Genomic DNA, 19,150 nt, shown 5'->3' with positions numbered 1-19,150 from the left:
GCGAGCTGTTCCACTGGCTAATTGTCCTCACTTAGGAAATTTCTCCTTAGATCCAGGTTGTTTCTCTCCTCGATTGGTTTCCATCCATTGCTCCTTGTCCTGCCTTCAGGTGCTTTGGAGAATAGCTTGACTCCCTCTTCTTTGGGGCAGCCCTCAGATATGGGAAGACTGCTATCATGTCTCCCCTGGCCCTTCTTTTCATTCAACAGAATAACAGAGTTGGAAGGGACCTTGGAGGTCTTCTAGTCCAACAGCACCCCCATGAAAACCAGTCATAAGTCACTTTTCTCAGCACTGTTCTAATTTTCGGTCACTAAACAAACCGTTGTAAGTCTAGGACTACCTGCAATGCACCTGATGATGCTTGCAAGCCCTTTAATAACGTTTTTAGCCCGTGGCACTTAAAAGTTTCTGAAGTTTCTCGTTTCTCTTTTCAGCCGTTCTCCTGCTAAATCCCTTCCTCGTGAGACATTCCCGGAGTCCACCGATGAAATCCAAGCTGTCCATTTGAGCCTTGACAGGCTGGCCACGCTGGGTCGGATCCGCTTAGCCAGAGTTGTGATTGAGAGTCTAAGAGGGGTCCCTCCTGAAGACAGCTCTCAGAGTACCCCCAGTCAAAAGAGCCCCGGTGGGAAACCCCCCAGGCCAGCTTTGGCTAAGAAGAGGTGAGAGTTTTAATCAGGACTGTCGACTCGTCCCCTTCACTGGACTTCAGATGAATTGTTCTTTTAATCAGAGAGCAGAGGGTCCCGTAAACGATAATGCAGGGGGAAGACCTCTTCCAAAGACCACATTTAAGGTGGTTGCAGATCAGTAGTTTTGGAAGTTTGGTTTAGTGGTGAAGGCACCACGATGGAAACCAGGAGACGGTGAGTTCTAGTCTCGCCTTAGGCATGAAAGCCAGCTGGGTGACTTTGGGACAATCACCAGAAGAGTTCTAGTTCTAAGGTGCTGGCCTAGAAACCAGGAGATGGTGAGTTCTAGTCCCACCTTAGGCACAAAAGCCAGCTGGATGACTTTGGGACAATCACCAGGAGATGGTGAGTTCTAGTTCTAAGGTGCTGGCCTAGAAACTGGGAGATGGTGAGTTCTAGTCCCACCTTAGGCACGAAAGGCAGCTGGGTGACTTTGGGACAATCACCAGGAGACGGTGAGTTCTAGTTCTAAGGTGCTGGCCCAGAAACCAGGAGATGGTGAGTTCTAGTCCCACCTTAGGCACGAAAGGCAGCTGGGTGACTTTGGACCAATCATGAAGGGGGCAGTGAGTTCTATTCTCGCCTTAGACATGAAAGTTGTCTGGGTGACTTTGGGCCAATCGCCAGGAGACGGCGAGTTCTAGTCCAGCCTTAAGAGATGAAAGCCGACTGGGTGACTTAGGGACAGTCCCTCTCTCTCAGCCCAGTCCACCTCACAGGGTTGTTGTTATGCGGGGAATGAATTAAGGCTGCAAAGTTTTGGTCGGTCTTATTAAAAACACTGAATTTTGTTGAATTCCCTCAATTTATTTCCACCATTTCATCTTTTCCCAGGACCTTCTTTGTCGAGTATCACTTTCCAGTGGGAACTTCAAAGAACGGGGTCGGCCAGACAGCCGTGACTACGGAAATTGTTCGCGTAGCTTCGAGTAGATTCTCAGCAGAAGGTAAGACCAAGGGGGCAGGAGACCATTTTTTTCCCCATAATCGTATGTTGGATCGAGCGGAGTTTTTGTCACAATGACCGTGACTGCAGAAGCATCCCTTTTATAAACTAAGCTGAAACTAAGCAACTCTATAAAGAAATGTTTTCATTGCAGGAATTTAAATATCGTATATAGATGGTTCTCAACTTATGGTCTCAATTGGGGGAAATTGCTAAGAAAAGTGGTGTTAAGTAAACTCTCTGAAAGGGAATATTTGTAGCTCAGGGTTGAAACGAGGAACGCAAATGTTTTATTTCCAAAACTAGGTAACATTATCAGTGCTACTTGATGTGATAAGTGAGCCCTGTTCAATTTTACAATCTTTTCTGCCACATGTCTATGGAGATTCTCCAGGTCAACAGTTGTATCAAAAGTGTTTTTTTTATTTTGAAAACACAACTGGATTGAATTTTTGAGGAAAAACAAGATGCTTTGCATCCTATCCTATGAGCCTCGGTGGCGCAGTGGTTAGAGTGCAGTACTGCAGGCTACTTCTGCCGGCTGCCTGCAATTTGGCAGTTCAAATCTCACCAGGCTCCAGGTTGACTCAGCCTTCCATCCTTCCAAGGTCGGTAAAATGAGGACCCAGATTGTTGGGGGCAAGAGGCTGACTCTGTAAACCGCTTACAGAGGGCTGGAAAGCACTGTGAAGCGGTATATAAGTCTTAAGTGCTATTGCTATTGCTATTGCTATCCCAAACATAACCTAATAGAAGCAACCTAGAACTAAGGAGAAATTTCCTGACAGTGAGAACAATTAACCAGTGGAACTGCTTGCCACCAGAAGTTGTGGGTACTCCATCACATGAACTTTATAAGAAGAGACTGAACAGCCATTTGTCTGGAATTGTATAGTTTCTCCTGCTTGAGCAGGGGGTTAGACCTCCAAAGTCCCTTCCAACCAGTAGCAGCTGGTGGTTTTGCCGAACCACCAGCTGCTACTTTGCAAATTGAGAATTTATCTCTGTCCTGGGTCTTTCCTGATTAGTCTTTTATTTTTTTAATACCACTAAAGAAATCTTAGGTTCTTTCTTGAGTCTTCTTCCACTGAACCTTTGAAACGTTGACTTAGAAAATCCTTTTTCTTCGTTTTGCTTTTGTGCCTATCCCAATTCCTGCTGCAGGGGTGAAGTTTCAGCAACGTTACGTATTCCCTGTCCATTTCAGTGGCTCCATGATCACCCATTGGTGGAAGTCGCACCTCGATTTTCACTTGTTTTTGAAAAAGGGCACCCAAAGGAAGGTACTGTCATTTTCCATATTATCCTTCTGGGTGAAAACTATCTGAAGAGTTGTTACACGGAAGGGGAAGGGGATTTATTTTATGAGTCATCCCACGGCAGGACCAGAATGGAATAGGAATAGGAATAGAATTAATTAGAATTAGAAAAGGATAGGGTAGGAAAGGAATAGGATTAATTAGGATAGGATTAATTAGGATAGAATATGATAGGAATAGGATTAATTAGGATAGGATTAATTAGGATAGGATAGGAATAGGATTAGGATAGGATTAATTAGGATAGGATAGGAATAGAATTAATTAGAATTAGAAAAGGATAGGGTAGAGTAGGATAGGAAAGGAATAGGATTAATTAGGATAGGATAGGAATAGAATTAATTAGAATTAGAAAAGGATAGGGTATGAAAGGAATAGGATTAATTAGGATAGGATTAATTAGGATAGGATAGGAATAGGATTAATTAGGATAGAATAGGAATAGAATTAATTAGAATTAGAAAAGGATAGGGTAGGAAAGGAATAGGATTAATTAGGATAGGATTAATTAGGATAGAATATGATAGGAATAGGATTAATTAGGATAGGATTAATTAGGATAGGATAGGAATAGGATTAGGATAGGATTAATTAGGATAGGATAGGAATAGAATTAATTAGAATTAGAAAAGGATAGGGTAGAGTAGGATAGGAAAGGAATAGGATTAATTAGGATAGGATAGGAATAGAATTAATTAGAATTAGAAAAGGATAGGGTATGAAAGGAATAGGATTAATTAGGATAGGATTAATTAGGATAGGATAGGAATAGGATTAATTAGGATAGAATAGGAATAGAATTAATTAGAATTAGAAAAGGATAGGGTAGGCTAGAGTAGGATAGGAAAGGAAAGGAATAGGATTAATTAGGATAGGAAAGGAATATGATTAATTAGGATAGGGTAGAATAGAGAATAGAAAATGGAATAGAATAGAATAGAATAGAGAATAGAATAGAATAGAATAGAATAGAATAGAATAGAATAGAATAGAATAGAAAATGGAATGGAATGGAATGGAATGGAATGGAATGGAATGGAATGGAATGGAATGGAATAGAATAGAATAGAAAATGGAATGGAATGGAATGGAATAGAATAGCATAGCATAGCATAGCATAGCATAGCATAGCATAGCATAGCATAGCATAGCATAGCATAGCATAGAAAATAGAAAATAGAAAATAATAGAATAGAGAATACTGTGCAACGCAGATTGCGTAACCTCAGAACAAGGACCGTGCAGAATGCCTGCGATTTCTCTCCTTGTGATCTTCAGCCAGTGCTGATCGGCGCAGCAGCCTTTCCCCTGCACGACGTCCTTCAGTCCGAGGACTTATTCGTCAGCCGTGACTTGCCGGTGAAAGAAGACGGCGTCCCAGGCCCAGTAGGGCCTTTACAGGTATAGAATTTGCTTCCGACATTTTTTTTATTTCTAAGGTCCTTTCTTCACTCGTTCCACTTTTTGTTAACACGTGCAGTTTTCATGGGTCGGAAGAGCAGCTCAGGATGGTATTTGCACAACCCATTCAAGGCCGATTTGTTCCTAAAGGTACAGGTGGGTCCTCTCACATTACCCAACTGGCTTGGCCAAGTAGGGCTAAGATTCCTGGGAAGGTCACTTGCGGTTTCACAAAATAATCTACAAGAAAAGGAGTAGAAAACGAGCGGTCTTCTCTGAGCTTGGTTGTTTTCTTGAAGACGTCTCATGACCCAACTAAGGAACATCATCAGTGCTTGTAAGGAGTGCTGTTTGCTGTCAGTTTATATTCTGGTGCCTTGCCTGTCTGCGTGTGCGGGGCCGGTCTTCGGGATTCTTTGGTTGGGCTGTTCAACGACGGCTCTTCGGCAGTTTCTTGATTGGGGTGTTGATTACGTGATCGTTGGCCTGATGGGGTTAATCTATGCCAGTGTTTCTCAACCTTGGGCGCTGGACGATGTGTGGACTTCAACTCCCAGAATTCCCCAGCCAGCAGAGCTGGCTGGGGAATTCTGGGAGTTGAAGTCCACACATCGTCCAGCGCCCAAGGTTGAGAAACACTGATCTATGCTGATCCAGGTACCGGAGTCTTTTTGTTCTCTTTTGGGCTGGTTGATGGTCTCTTTTACATAGTCCAGTGATGGCTAACCTTTTCTGGACCGAGTGACCAAGTGTGCGCCCGAATCCCCAAAATGCAAAGCGCACACGCGTCTCTGCACACGCCCTGTGCATGCCCCCCCCACACACACCCACCCCTTCCCCCATGCATGTGGGGCAGAGACCTGAAGACCAGCTGCCCGGTGGGAGATGCGCACACATGCGCGGTAGAGCTGAACTGAGCCGACAGCTCACGTGCCTACAGAAAGGGCGTTGCGTGCTACCTTTGGCACACGTGCCATAGCTTCACCATCACGGGCATAGTCTATAATAGAAAATGATAGAGGTATAAGTAGCCCTCGACTTACAACAATTTGTTTAGCGACCATTCCAAGTTAACAACGGCACTGGGGGGGAAAAAGTGACTAATGATCCGTTTTTCACACTTAAGACCGTTGCAGCATCTCCATGTGGTCGCGTAATCAAAATTCGGACGCTTGGCAACTGGCATGTACTTATTTCATTTTTCTTTTTTTTTTTTCTTCATTTTATTTAATTTGTATACCACCCTACTCCCGAAGGACTCAGGGCAGTGAACAGGCACAGAAATAAAACACGTAAAATACAAAAATTAAGAACAGAAGTAAAATCGAATTAAATCAATTTAGCCCAAGACAAATTTAAAACCCCAGGTTAAGAACAAATTAAAATTTACATTAAAAAGAGAATGGGAGAGGTTAGGCCAGACCAGCCTGGTGAAATAAAAAGGTCTTGAGAGCGCGGCGGAAGGTGCATAGATCCGGGATCCTCCGTATCTCCGGGGGGAGCTCGTTCCAGATAGTAGGTGCCCCCACAGAGAAGGCTCTCCCCCTGGAGGCTGCCAGCCGACATTGTTTGGCCAACAGCACCCGGAGGAGCCCCTCTCTATGGGAGCGTACCGGCCGGTGGGAGGCCATTTGCGGCAGCAGGCGGTCCCGTAAATAACCAGGCCCTAAGCTTATGATGGTCACAGGATCCTGGACTCACTTGATCCCATTTTGCCACCTTCTGACAAAGTCAGTGAAGAAGCCAGATTCACTTAACAACCGTATGACTAACTTAGCAACTGCAGTGCAGCCTTAGTCAATAGTTTGACAGTGTTGAGGGAATTATTTGTTTAGCAGAGTGATGACGTTCGGGAAAAAATGTCTTTGTGTCTAGTTGTTCTGGTGTGCAGTGCTCTATAGCGGCGTTTTGAGGGTAGGAGTTGAAACAGTTTATGTCCAGGATGTGAAAGGTCTGTAGATATTTTCACAGCCCTCTTTTTGACTCGTGCAGTAGACAGGTCCTCCATGGAAGGCAGGTTGGTAGCCATGGTTTTTTCTGCAGTTCTAATTATTTATTTATTGATTTATTGGTTCGATTTATATGCCGCCCTTCTCCGGAGACTCAGGGCGGCTTACAATGCGTTAAGCAATAGCCTTTCATACTTTTGTATCTACCTGCTTAGTAGCTTTTGCCCCCCCCTAAGCGGTATTCTTTTTTATACAAAGTCAGCTTATTCCCCCCACAATCCGGGTCCTCATTTTACCTACCTCGGAAGGATGGAAGGCTGAGTCAACCTTGAGCCTGGTGAGATTTGAACTTGCAGTAATTGCAGGCAGCTGGCAGCTAAGTGCTACTTAACAGCACTTTAGTCCGCTGCGCCACCAAGGCACCAGCCCATTATCCTCTGAAGTCCGTGTCTGTCTTGTTGGGTTGCAGAGCCAAACCAGACAGTTATGGAGGTGCAGATGACAGACTCAAATCATTCCTCTGTAGAACTGGATCAGCAGCAGCTCCTTGGGCGGTTTGAGCTTCCTGGGCAGCCAAGGTGTCCATCCACCTATTGATGGCAATTTTTCTAACTCCATGTGTGACAGGTATCCGTGGAACTAGCCGCTAACAAAAACTTCTCCAACATCAAAGCGAGCAGTGCGTCCCCAAGGGCCCCCGTCGGTTCCATCAGAGGCCACGGCGCCATTTTCCAGGATGCTGAAAGAATCGCCCCTTGTTCCACCAGCAGCCCTCAAAGCAACTGCAAAACCCCAGTGAGAAGCGAAGATCCCTTGCCTCCGGCTTTTCAGAGGTCCCCCAAGGATGTGGCTCAGCCGCCGGTCCCTCTGCCCGTCTCCCGCAACCTCCTGACCCAGATGTGCGCCTCCTCGGAAGAGGAAGGGATGCTGCTCCATGTCCTTTTGATGGTCTCGGAGGGGGAGATCGCTCTCCCTCCCAACGGCGGGCTGGACAGCTCTTGCAACCTGTATTTAATCTGCAAGCTCTTCAGCACCGAAGAAGCCACGAGGTCTCCCGTCGCGTGGGGGACCTCGCGACCCGCCTTCCATTTTTCTCAGGCAAGTCCCAAGCAACGCCTAACGTTGTGGAGAAAGTGTAGGGTGTAGGCTGAGAAAGTAGCAGAAGGAAGAACGGACATAAAGAACTGAGGGATAAACGGAAAAGTCGTTAGCAGCTTATTTTACAAATGGCAATTAGGCCCAGATAGAGAGAAAGCTGGGGAAAAAACACATTCAGTCAAAAAAAAAAAATAGAATATTGGTAGTTCAGGGTTGAAATGAAGGATCCTTAGTGCTCTCTGAATTTGGTTGTCTTTTGCAGACGTTCCATAACCCAACTAGGTAATATTGTCAATGCAAGAAGGGAGTGGGGTTGGAGGAGGTGGAGAAAGAACAGAAGGGGGAAGAAGGAAGAGGAGGTAAAGGACTGGGATTCTTGGTGCTGTCTGAGCTTGGTTGTTTTCTGGCAGATGTTTCATTACCCAACCAGGGGTGAAATGCTCCCGGTTCGGACCGGATCGCCCAATCTGGTAGCGATGGAGGCGGGTGGTTCGGAGAACCGGTAGCAAAAATCCCTGTCCCCCCACCACCACCACGCCCAGCTGAGCCGCACAATCATCAGAGGCTTTTTTTTTTTTACTTCTAAAAGCATTTTTTCTACAACCTCTTCAGCCGAAAAAAATGCTTTTAAAAGTAAAAAAAAAGAAGCCTCTGATGATCGCGCGGCTCAGCTGGGATCGTCAAAGGCTTTTAAAAGAAAAAAAACCCTTTTTTTTCTTTTAAATGCCTCTGACGATCCCAGCTGAGTTGCCTGATTGTCAGAGGCATTTAAAAGAAAAAAAGCCTCCGCCGATCAGGCAACTCAGCTGGGATCGTCAGAGCCTTTTCAAAGCATTTTTTTACAACCTCTTTACCAAAGAGGTTGTAAAAAAGCCACGCCCACAGAATCCCCACTCCCTTCTAAAACTGATGATGTTAACTAGTTGGGTTATGAAACGTCTGCAAGTAAACAACCAAGCTCAGAGAGCACCAAGGACTCCTCAAACCTTCAATCATGCAAATAGCATCTCAACTACGTTTCATACAGGTAAGTCCTCGACTTACGACCACACCATGGAGCAGAATTTCCATTGCTAAGCATGATGGTTGTTAAGTGAGTCACCCCGTGTCTTACGACCTTTTTTGCCGTCGTTTCCGGCTTCCGGCCAGCAAAGTCAGCGAGGGAAACTGGATTTGCTTCATGACCGCATGGTTCATGTAACATCGTTCTCTTAACGGCGAAAAAAAGGTGGGACTCCCTTTACAATGGCCTCACGTAGCAATGGAAATTCTGGTCCCAATTCTGCTTGTAAATTGAAGATATACTTGTTATTTATTTGTTTTTTACCCGTAAGGAAAGAGCTCTTTTATCGTTCCTTGATTGAAAAGCTGAGCGGGTTCCTAGGCAGAATGAAACGGCTGCCTTGCCTCTTGCCTTCCTGGGGATTTGTCAGCTGTTCCCCTAACGGCCCAATCCACCCTCTAGATCACTCCGGTTGCGTTGACATCGAAACATCTGGAGCGTCTGAAAAACAACGTCATGGTGATTGAGGTGTGGAATAAGGTGCTCAGCCCCGGAGGCGACCGGCTGCTGGGACTGGCCAAGCTTCCCCTCCATCAGTTCTACGTTTCATTCAAGTAAGAAACTGCCTTCGCTTTTCTGCCATCGTTGCAGGGAGTCCTCGCCCTACGGCCACGGTGGAGCCCAAAATGGATGTCGCTAAGTAAAACAGTTGAGTTTTGCCCCGTTTTTACCACTTGTCGCATTAGTTAAGGGAATGTCTATGGAGAGCCTCAGCCATCCAAGTCATGCTTTATTTATTTATTTATTTATTTATTTATGTATGTATGTATGTATTTATTTATTTATTTATTTATTTATTTATTTATGTATTTATGTATTTATTTATTTATGTATTTATTTATTTATGTATTTATTTATTTATTCATTCATTCATTCATTCATTCATTCATTCATTTATTTATTTATTGGTTCGATTTATATGCCGCCCTTCTCCGGAGACTCAGGGTGGCTTACAATGCGTTAAGCAATAGCCTTCATACTTTTGTATATACCTGCTTAGTAGGGCTTTCGCCCCCCCCCCCCAAGCGGTGTTCTGTTTTATACAAAGTCAGCTTATTGCCCCCACAATCTGGGTCCTCATTTTACCTACCTCGGAAGGATGGAAGGCTGAGTCAACCTTGAGCCTGGTGAGATTTGAACTCGCAGTAATTGCAGGTAGTTGGCAGCTAAGTGCTACTTAACAGCACTTTAGTCCGCTGCTCCACCAAGGCTCCAAGGTTGTCCCAAAGGTGCTTTTTTCAAGAGGCAACTGGATTTTCTGGGTTTTTTTTTTTTCTTCGAAGACGTTTCGCTTCTCATCCAGAGCTGAAGAAGCTTCTTGGATGAGAAGCGAAACGTCTTCAAAGAAAAACCAGAAAAGTCCAGTCGCCTCTTGAAAATAAAAAAAGCACCTTTGGGATTTGTTAAGTGAACCACTGCATTTGCTAAGTTAGTGACAGGGTTGTTAAGTGAGTCTGACTTCCCCATTGACTTGGCTTCTCTGAAGGTCGCAAAAGGGGATCCCGGGACACTGTGACCGTCATAAATATGAATCCGTTGCCAAGTGGTCTGAATTGTGATCATGTCAACGTGGGGGCGCTGCAACTGTCACAAGTGTGAAAAACGGTCCTAAGTTGCTTTTTCTTTTTTTGAATTTTTTTTTTATTATTATTTTTTTAAAACATAAACATAAAATACATCTTTTCAAAACGAAGCATTGATCCGGTCATAAATTGGTACAAATCACTAACAAATCTTAATTTTCAATTAACACAACTTAATATTTTACACAACTCTTAATTATTTCCCTAAATTCTGTCTATTTAACAATGCCGTTATCCCAAAAACCCGTTACTTAAATCTTTAAATCCTAACCAAATATCATTTCATGTTTTCTTTTTCTTTTTACTTAGATGAATGTATTTTAAAAATATAAATCACTACAATTATTATAAGCATTTAAACAATGTTTTCACTGTTGCTCCCAATATAATCATCTTCATTGCTGTTTATCCCATCCTAATTTTAATTATTAATCCCAACATAATCATCTTTTTTTTTAAGTTGCTTTTTCCAGTGCTTCGAATGGTCACTCAACGAACTGTTGTAAGTCGAGGAGTGCCTATCATAAATACATCATAAATACAAGTCTTTATGTACAGATAGTCACGAATACCTGTAGAGGTAGCTAGCCCTGGATGAAAAAAGTGACTTATGACCGTTTTTTACATTTACAGCCATTTCAGAATCCCCAAATTCAGTCACGTGATCCAAATTCAGATGTTTGGTAACTGACCCACATTTATGATGGTTGCAGTGTCCCGGAGTCATCGGATCCCCTTTGGCGACCTTCTTACAAAACAGAAGTCCATGGGGAAGCCAAATTCACTTAACAACTGCCAGCAATTCACTTAGCAACGGAGGGCAAGAAAGGTGGTAAAACGGAGCAAAGTCCACTTAACCTCGCTCAGGAACCTAGAAATTTTGGGCTCCATTGTGGTCGTAAGTCGAGGACCCCCTGTCGAGGAATACGGCAAGCCAGGCCTGCTCATGGCTTCTGCCTCTTTTTTTCCCCCCTGCAGAGACCCCAAGGTTTCCAGCCTGCTGCTCCAGGCTCAGTATCCGGTGCTGGCAGTGGACGGCCCCGTGCCAGTGGTTGACGTCTTCTCCGGCCAAAAGAATGGCACTCTGAAGACCATCTTAGCCATGGGTTCAGCTGACCAGGTGTTGGCACTGCAGAGGGTCAAGAAGGAAGAAGGGCGGGCATCCCCGGCTGTGCTGCGCCCACCGCACGCTCTGGATCCCCTCCCTGCACCCGCCTCTGAGGTGCGTCCACGTGATTATTATTTATTTATTTGTTTATTTATTAGTTCAATTTATATATGCCGCCCTTCTCCGGAGACTCAGGGCGGTTTACAATGCTTTTAAGCAACATTGGGAAGCCAATGATTTAATTCTTTTTAATTATCTTAACTTTTGTATTGTATGTATTTTAATTTTGGCTGTTCACCGCCCTGAGTCCCTTCTGGGAGAAGGGCGGTATACAAATTAAATTAATGAATAAATTAATTTTAAGCAACAGCCTTCATACTTTTGTATATATCTGCTTAGTAGGGCTTTCGGGGGGCCCCTAAGCGGTGTTCTTTTTTATACAAAGTCATTTTATTGCCCCCACAATCCGGGTCCTCATTTTACCTACCTCGAAAGGATGAAAGGCTGAGTCAACCTTGAGCCTGGTGAGATTCGAACTCGCAGTAATTGCAGGCAGCTGGCAGCTAAGTGCTACTTTAACAGCAGCAGTTTAGTCCGCTGCGCAACCAAGGCTCTTAGACGAGGGGCCTCTGCTCTTTCGGGGCCACGGGATCTGTGCGTCTATATTTATTCCCCCCAAAGTTTCAAGTGGCACACACACATAGCTTTTTTTTTTTTTAAATCAGAAAAAGAATAGGTGTGAAAGAGCCTGATTTGACTTGAGAGTTCTTCAACTTGAGTCTTGCTAGTTCTAATCCAGGGATGATTAGCACAGCCTTATGACACGCGTGTCAAAACTTCGGTGCGCTCTGAGCTTGGGGGTTTTTTCCTTGCAGACGTTTCGTGACCAAACTAGGTAACGTTATCAATGCTAAGGGGATGGGGTTTGTGGAAGAGGAGCAGGAGGACGACTGTGAGGGCCTTGGCGCTCTCTCAGCTTGGCAGTTTTCTTGCAGACGTTTCATGACCCAACTAGGTAATATCATCAGTGCTAGAAGGGTTTGTAGAGAGGAGGAGGAGGAAGATAACTATGGGGTCCTTGGTACTCTCTGAGCTTCGTGGTTTTGTTACAGACATTTCATGACCCAACTAGGAAACGTCATCAGTGCTGGAAGGGGATGGAGTTGGAGGAGCATTGTAGGGTCCCTGGTGCTCTCTGAGCTTGGTAGTTTTCTTGCAGACATTTCGTGACCCAACTAGGTAACGTTATCAGTGCTAGAAGGGAGGGGAGGCTTGCTGCCTGTTTATATACTAGCCACTTGCTCTCTCAGCAATTTTTTGTAACGTTTAGTGACCGTTTGAAGTTACAGCACCGCTGATAAAAGGGACTTACGACTGCTTTTCACACTTAACGGCCATTGCAGCAGGATCAAAATTCAGATGCATGGCAACTGGCTCCTATTTATGACGGTTTCAGTGTCCCGGGGTCACGTGATCCCCTTTTGTGACCTCCCGACAAGCAAAGTCAATGGGAAAATGAGATTCCCTTAACAACCGTGTGACTCACTGAACAACCCCATCGATTCCCTTAACAACTCTGGCGAGAAAGACCGTAAAATGGGAACAAAACTCACCTAATGACTGCCTTGCTTAACGCCAGAAATTTTGGCCTCTGTTGTGGTCGTAAGTTGAGGACCACCTGTCAGCTTTTTCCTAGAGACCCAGTCTTTAAGGATACGGCACTGAATGGGAGAACTACAGGTAGTCCTCAACTTACAACACTTCATTTAGGGACCATTCGAAGTTACCACGGCACTGAAAAAAGTGACTTTTTTTTTTAAATTTTTTTTTAATTTGATTTATAGGCTCGTATTTACGACAGTCGCAGCGTCCTGCAGTCACGTGATCCGCTTTTCTGACCTTCTGACAAGTCAGTGGGGAAGCCGGTTTCACTTAATGACTAGGTTACTAACTTTGAACCACTGCAGCAAGGAAGGTCGTAAAATGGGACAAAACGCACTTTTAACAAATGTTTCACTTAGCGACATAAATTTTGGAGTCGTAAGTCGAGGACGAGCTGTTATAAGGGTTGTAGCATTTCTGGGATGCCTCAAAGTGCCTTCCTTAAGTCTAATTTATGCCTGCAATATATCCCACCCATTCTGCCCCCTTTTTCTTCCACTCCCTTTTTCCCCCCTTGCCTTCTTCAGCTGTCAAGCAGGGAAAAGGAAGGCCTGGTGGAACACACCTTTGAGATCCACATTGAGGGGGTCCAAGGCCTGACGCCCCTCCAGTCCACCGTCTGGGGAGAAGCCGACTGTTACGTCCAGTACCACTTCCCGGTTCAGAAATCGGAATCCGAGACGCTCCGGGATGCGGAGTTCAGCGAGAAAGGTGAGTTCATAAGAAAAGCCCCTTTCAGACAGCTTCCACTGGTCCCTCGACTCAGGAGCAGCCACAAGAGCCTAATCAAGGAACAGCCCCTCCCCACCACCCCCGGACACCCCCACCAACACTGACAGAGGAAGCGACTTGGATATAAACAGAGAGCAAACCCCACTCCTTTCTAGCATTGATGATGTTACCTAGTTAGGTCATGAAATGTCTGCAAGAAAACCACCAAGCTCAGAGAGCACCAAGGACCCCACAGTCCTCCCCCTCTCCTTCTCCTCCCCCTCCTCCTCCTCCACAACATCATCATCATCCTCTTTCCCTTTTTCTCCATTCCACAATCCCCACTCCACACTTCTAGTGTCAGCACTTCAAGCTGCATTTACTCTAGTGCTGACATAAGAAGGAGAAGCGGAGGCGTCTGGAAAGGGACGTTTGACTTTTCACCTACTTATTTTCCCTGGAGATAATATCCCCTAGGAGATGGGATGGGAGGGGGGAAATTCCTTTGAGCTGGAGCAGTAGATTAGGGGTAGAGTGACTTGGAAGATGGCCAATGAGTGCAGGGGAGTGGGGAACGGAAAGGGAGGGTTTTGGGTCAGGAAGTCAGTGTTGGCTACGATTGGAGTCGGGTTAGAATGTCGTGCTTAATAAATAGGAGCTTTTCTTCAAAGACTTTGTTTGAAATGCAATTTATTTGAGACGACCTCGAAACCTGACATCTAGCACTGATGATGTTATGTAGTTGGGTCATAAAACGTCTATAAGAAAACGACCCAGCTCAGAGAGCACCGAGGACCCCATTGAGGTAGGGACTTTGGGGCCGATCTAGGATTGTGATGAGGATAAAAGGAGATGGAGTGGAGAGAATCCAGGTACATCATCTGGGAACCCTTGGAGAAATGACAGAATACGGACATAATAAATCACTACGCCATTCTGGATCCTGTATTTGCCTATGTCCTTTCTGGTAGTGAGTCTGATGCCTTGAGCCTTTGCCTAGGACCGTGATGGTGAACCTTTGGCATGCGTGCCACAGGTGGCACACGTAGCCATATCTGTGGGCACGCAAGGGTTGCCCTAGCTCAGCTCCAGCGCACATGCGCGTGCCGGCCAGCTGATTTTCCGGGCCTTCCGGGCCTACCGGAAGTTGGGAAACAGGCTGTTTCTGGCCTCCGGGGGGAGGGAGGCCATTTTCGCCCTCCCCAGGCTCTTAGAAAGCCTCTGGAGCCTGGGGAGGGCAAAAAACGGGCCTTTTGGTCCCACCGGGAGTTGGGAAACGGGCCGTTTCTGGCCTCCGGAGGGCCTCTGGAGGGGTGGGGAAGGCAGTTTTCGCCCTCCCCAGGCTCCAAGAAAGGCTCTGGAGCCTGGGGAGGGCGAAAAAACGGGCCCAGCGGGCCATTGCGTGCCAAAAGTGGGGGTCGTGCACGCATGTGCAGGGAGCGGGGCACATTGAATTATGGGTATGGGCAGGCGCACGCATGATCCCCGCTTTTGGCACGTGACGGCAAAAAAGTTAGCCATCACTGGCCTAGGACAATGATGGTTTACCTTTTTGGTGCCAAGTGCCCAAAGCACGCACACGTGCCAGAACCCCCAAAATGCAATGTGAGGGCCCCCATCCCCCCCCCGGTGCCCCCTTTGGGCAAGGAAAGCCTCCTGCACCTCCACCCCCCCCATGAGCCTTGGTGGCACAGCGGACTAAAGTGCTGTTAAGTAACACCAGCTGCCTGCAATTACTGCGAGTTCGAATCTCCCCAGGCTCAGGGTTGACTCAGCCTTCCATCCTTTCTAAGGTAGGTAAAATGAGGACCCGGATTGTGGGGGCAATAAGCTGACTTTGTATAAAAAAAGAAGAAAAAAAGCCCTACTAAGCAGGTATATACAAAAAGTATGAAGGCTATTGCTTAAAAGCATTGTAAGCCTCCCTGCGTCTCCGCAGAAGGGCGGCATATAAATTGAACCAATAAATAAATAAATAAATAAATAATAAATAAATAAATAAATAAATAAATAAATAAATAAATAATAAATAAATAAATGTGTGTCCCCCGCAGGCGCCCTGCACATGCACGGCAGAGACCCAAATACCAGCTGGCTGGTGGGAGACAGGCGCAGATGCGCGGTGGAGCTGGGCTGGGGCGACAGCTGGCATGCCCGCAGAGAGGGCTCTCCGTGCCACCTCTGGCACACATGTGCCACAGGTTCGCCATCACGGGCCTAGGAGAAGGACCATTAGAGAAATTTGTGATGAACATTTTGTGCAGTTTATCCAGCAAGTCTGAAAACACACAGAACATTGAATCCTAGGGCTCGAGGGGAACTTAGAGGTCTTCTAGTCCAACCCCCTACTCACGGCAAGAGCCTCGTTTTAGTTTCTGTTTCAAAATTTTCACAAGGCACCCTATTTCAACTTCTATTAAGGCCATCTCTCTCAATAGCCAGTTCTTGCCAGACGCAGCTGTTTCTTACCAGTCCGAGCCCACAATCTCAAGGCCGGTCCTCTCAATCAGTTTATTTAAAATAAAGTCCTTTTATTCGTTTCTGTAGATGGCGCTGCAAACCACTTTCACTCAGAAGAAAAGTAGAAAAAAAGGGGGAAAAATAGGAAAAGTTTTATAACTACTTCTTTCAATAATTTTCCACTCAGTCTCATTAATTTCACATAAATCCAAAATTTACAAGTATTCAATCAGGCTTCCTGTTCTTATTTTCTTGCTCCCCAAAGTAATGTTATTCCTTCATTCAATTCATTTCTTCCACTTAGGTCAATCCACTTTCTTCGCCGCTAAACAGCTGAGGGTAGAGAGCTGACACATGCCCTGCTCTCCCCTCTTCTCGTTGCCCCCTTCAAGTTGTTTCCCGGGGTTTATGCAAAGAAAACTTCAAATCAGTCGGCTTTTCCACCCAGATGAATCCACATCCGTTGCCTCTCCAGTCCGGCTGTGACCGCCCCGGCTTTGTTGCGGCTCATTCAATGGCCAATTTCTATTTTTTTTTATTTATTTTTATTTATTTTTATATGCCGCCCTTCTCCGGAGACTCAGGGCAGCTTACAATGCGTTAAGCAATAGCCTTCATCCTTTTGTATATTTTAATACAAAGTCAGCTTATTGCCCCCACAAACTGGGTCCTCATTTTACCCACCTTAGAAAGGATGGAAGGCTGAGTCAACCTTGGGCCTGATGACAATTGAACTCGCAGTAATTGCAGGCAGCTGGATGTTAAATGCTGCCTTAGTAGGAGGCATTAGCCTCCTACGCCACTCCGGCTCTGTCTATTCTAGATCGTCTATTTGAAGGGCTGCTTCTGACTAACCAGGGAATTGCGATTTCCCTGCGTTAGCCAGTCTGTGCCCTTCTTGCTCACAGTTTTCGGTCAATAAAGACCCCAAACGACTTCGATATCAATGTTTTCTCGGGAGCATCCAAGAAAAGCATTGTGCCGCCGGGCACTGGCCACACCCTCCTCCTAAGGCAAGAGTCTCATACCAAACCCAGTCCAACGCTTGCCCAGTCTTATTTTTTGGGGAAAAAAATCCCTCTAGCAACACCTCATTCAAAATACAAGCTATTGTTTACGAAGCACGAGTGATCTTGAGGAAATGTGTGGCTTTACTCCAGGGTGAATTATAACTCCTTGGGCCCTTCTTCCCTTCCCCTGCTCTCCGTCTGCCTCTTGATTGAAACCACCGGAGTTTTATTTTCTTTCTCAGACCTTGAGTTGAAGGCCTTCCGCACGTCCACCACTCTGTGCGTTCCCGATCCCACTTTCCGCGGTGAGCACCATCACTCTCTGCTGGTCCCAGCTGACGTCCCAGTTCAGCGGCTGCTACTCAACGCTTTCTCTGCCCGGAGCTTAGCGGGAGAAGGAGGAGGGATTCATTTCGAAATCTGGTGCAGGTATGTCTCTCACTGCTGACGGGCGACCCCCTCCCAGCATTCAGCCTGTTTGTCTCTCCCCCCCCCCCCTCTCTCTCTCTCTCTCTCTCTCTGTGTGTGTGTGTTTGCATCACATGGTGCTGAGGATGATGGGATACCCAAATTTATTTATTTATTTTATTGGTTCGATTTATACGCCGCCCTTCTCCAGAGACTCAGGGCGGCTTACAGTGCGTTAAGCAATAGCTTTCATACTTTTGTATATTCCTGCTTAGTAGGGCTTTCGGGGCCCCCCCAAGCGGTGTTCTTTTTTATACAAAGTCAGCTTATTGCCCCCACAATCCGGGTCCTCATTTTACCTACCTCGGAAGGATGGAAGGCTGAGTCAACCTTGAGCCTGGCGAGATTCGAACACGCAGTAATTGCAGGCAGCTGGCAGCTAAGTGCTACTTTAACAGCAGTTTAGTCCACTGCACCACCAGGCTCCAGATTCCTGCTCTATCTTCTCCTTCAGTTGTCTTTTCTGTAGGCCAAACCCACCCAGATCTTTTAACCAGTCTTCAAAGGGGGTGGGTGGAGAGAGGAAGGGGATGATTGAGGGGCCTTGGTGCTCTCTGAACTGGGTTGTTTTCTGGCAGATGTTTCATCCGCCAACTAGGGAATATCATCAGTGCCAGTGAGAGTGGGGCTTGCTAGCACCCTTCTAGCATTGATGATGTTACCTAGTTGGGTCATGAAACATCTGCAAGATAACAGTTCAGCTCAGAGAGCACCAAGCACCCCATAGTCCTCATCCTCATCCTCCACACACCCTACTACCATTTGGCGCTGATGATGTTCCCTAGTTGGTCCATGAAACATCTCAAAGAAACCAATTCAGCTCAGAGACTCTACAACCCTTCTCCTCTTCCTCCTCCTCCTCCTCCTCCTCCACTCCACAAACCCCCCCTCCCTTCTAACACTGATGATGCTTCCTAATTAGGTCATGCAACCTCTGCAAGAAAACAACCCAGCTCAGAGAGCACCAAGGGCCCCACAGCTGCTGTCGTCCTCCTCTTCCTCTTCCTTCTCTCCTCAAATCCCACTCTCTTCTAGCGCTGATGATGTTCCCTTGTTGGAATTCATGAAATGTTTGCCAGAAAATCTCCTAAGCTCAGAGACCATCAAGGAACCCCATAATCCTGCCTCCCCTCCCCTCCCCTCTCTTCCTCCTACTCCTCCATTCCACATGTTACCTAGTTGGGTCATGAAATGTCTGCAAGAAAACCGCCAAGCTCAGAGATCGCCAAGGACCCCACATTTCAACCCTGAGCCACAAATATCCTATCAGTTCATTTCTTACTGTGTTTTGCCCTTGACCCAAGCAACTTAGTTTCCTTTCACGTTTGCTCTCTCTTGTTTTCTCCAGCCGAATTGTAGTTTTGTAACCGTTTGGTGTCATCTCTTCCACAGGTACTACTATCCTAACGTCCGAGATCAGATGGTTGCCAGGGCGAGCTTGCCCCTCTCGCGCCTTTGTGCCATGGTCACCATGCAGCACCGTCAGGAAGTGGGGATCCAGACTTTCCACCTGCCTGTCATGCCAAGAATCAGCAGCTCAGGCGAGCTCCATCCTCCGTCTTCAGGTAGGGGGAGACACCTGCTGCCCCAGAGCTAAGATGAGGGTTGATCGGGGCAAGAAACCATCTGCCCCGAGAAGAAGCTTAGAACTAAGGAGAAATTTCCTGACAGTTTTTT

At 46.1% G+C, this 19,150-nt stretch overlaps 1 protein-coding gene across 1 annotated transcript in view; it reads left to right on the top strand.

The window, feature by feature from the left end:
* Positions 1 to 19,150, top strand: part of C2CD3 (C2 domain containing 3 centriole elongation regulator) — an 80,129-nt gene that overhangs the window by 15,471 nt on the left and 45,508 nt on the right. Inside the window, exons 10-19 of the mRNA XM_070944109.1 lie at positions 438 to 665; positions 1,530 to 1,642; positions 2,806 to 2,924; positions 4,239 to 4,361; positions 6,938 to 7,408; positions 8,874 to 9,025; positions 11,033 to 11,276; positions 13,352 to 13,535; positions 17,248 to 17,434; positions 18,866 to 19,038. Coding sequence (XP_070800210.1) covers positions 438 to 665; positions 1,530 to 1,642; positions 2,806 to 2,924; positions 4,239 to 4,361; positions 6,938 to 7,408; positions 8,874 to 9,025; positions 11,033 to 11,276; positions 13,352 to 13,535; positions 17,248 to 17,434; positions 18,866 to 19,038 — 1,994 coding nt within the window. The remainder of the gene's footprint in view (positions 1 to 437; positions 666 to 1,529; positions 1,643 to 2,805; positions 2,925 to 4,238; positions 4,362 to 6,937; positions 7,409 to 8,873; positions 9,026 to 11,032; positions 11,277 to 13,351; positions 13,536 to 17,247; positions 17,435 to 18,865; positions 19,039 to 19,150) is intronic.

Source organism: Pituophis catenifer, unplaced genomic scaffold (genome assembly GCF_029215685.1).
Source record: "Pituophis catenifer annectens isolate HBS135680 unplaced genomic scaffold, rPitCat1.0.hap2 SCAF_4, whole genome shotgun sequence".
Taxonomy (NCBI): domain Eukaryota; kingdom Metazoa; phylum Chordata; class Lepidosauria; order Squamata; family Colubridae; genus Pituophis; species Pituophis catenifer.
Note: the sequence above shows the minus strand (reverse complement) of the source record. Positions and strands in the feature narration are given on the sequence as shown.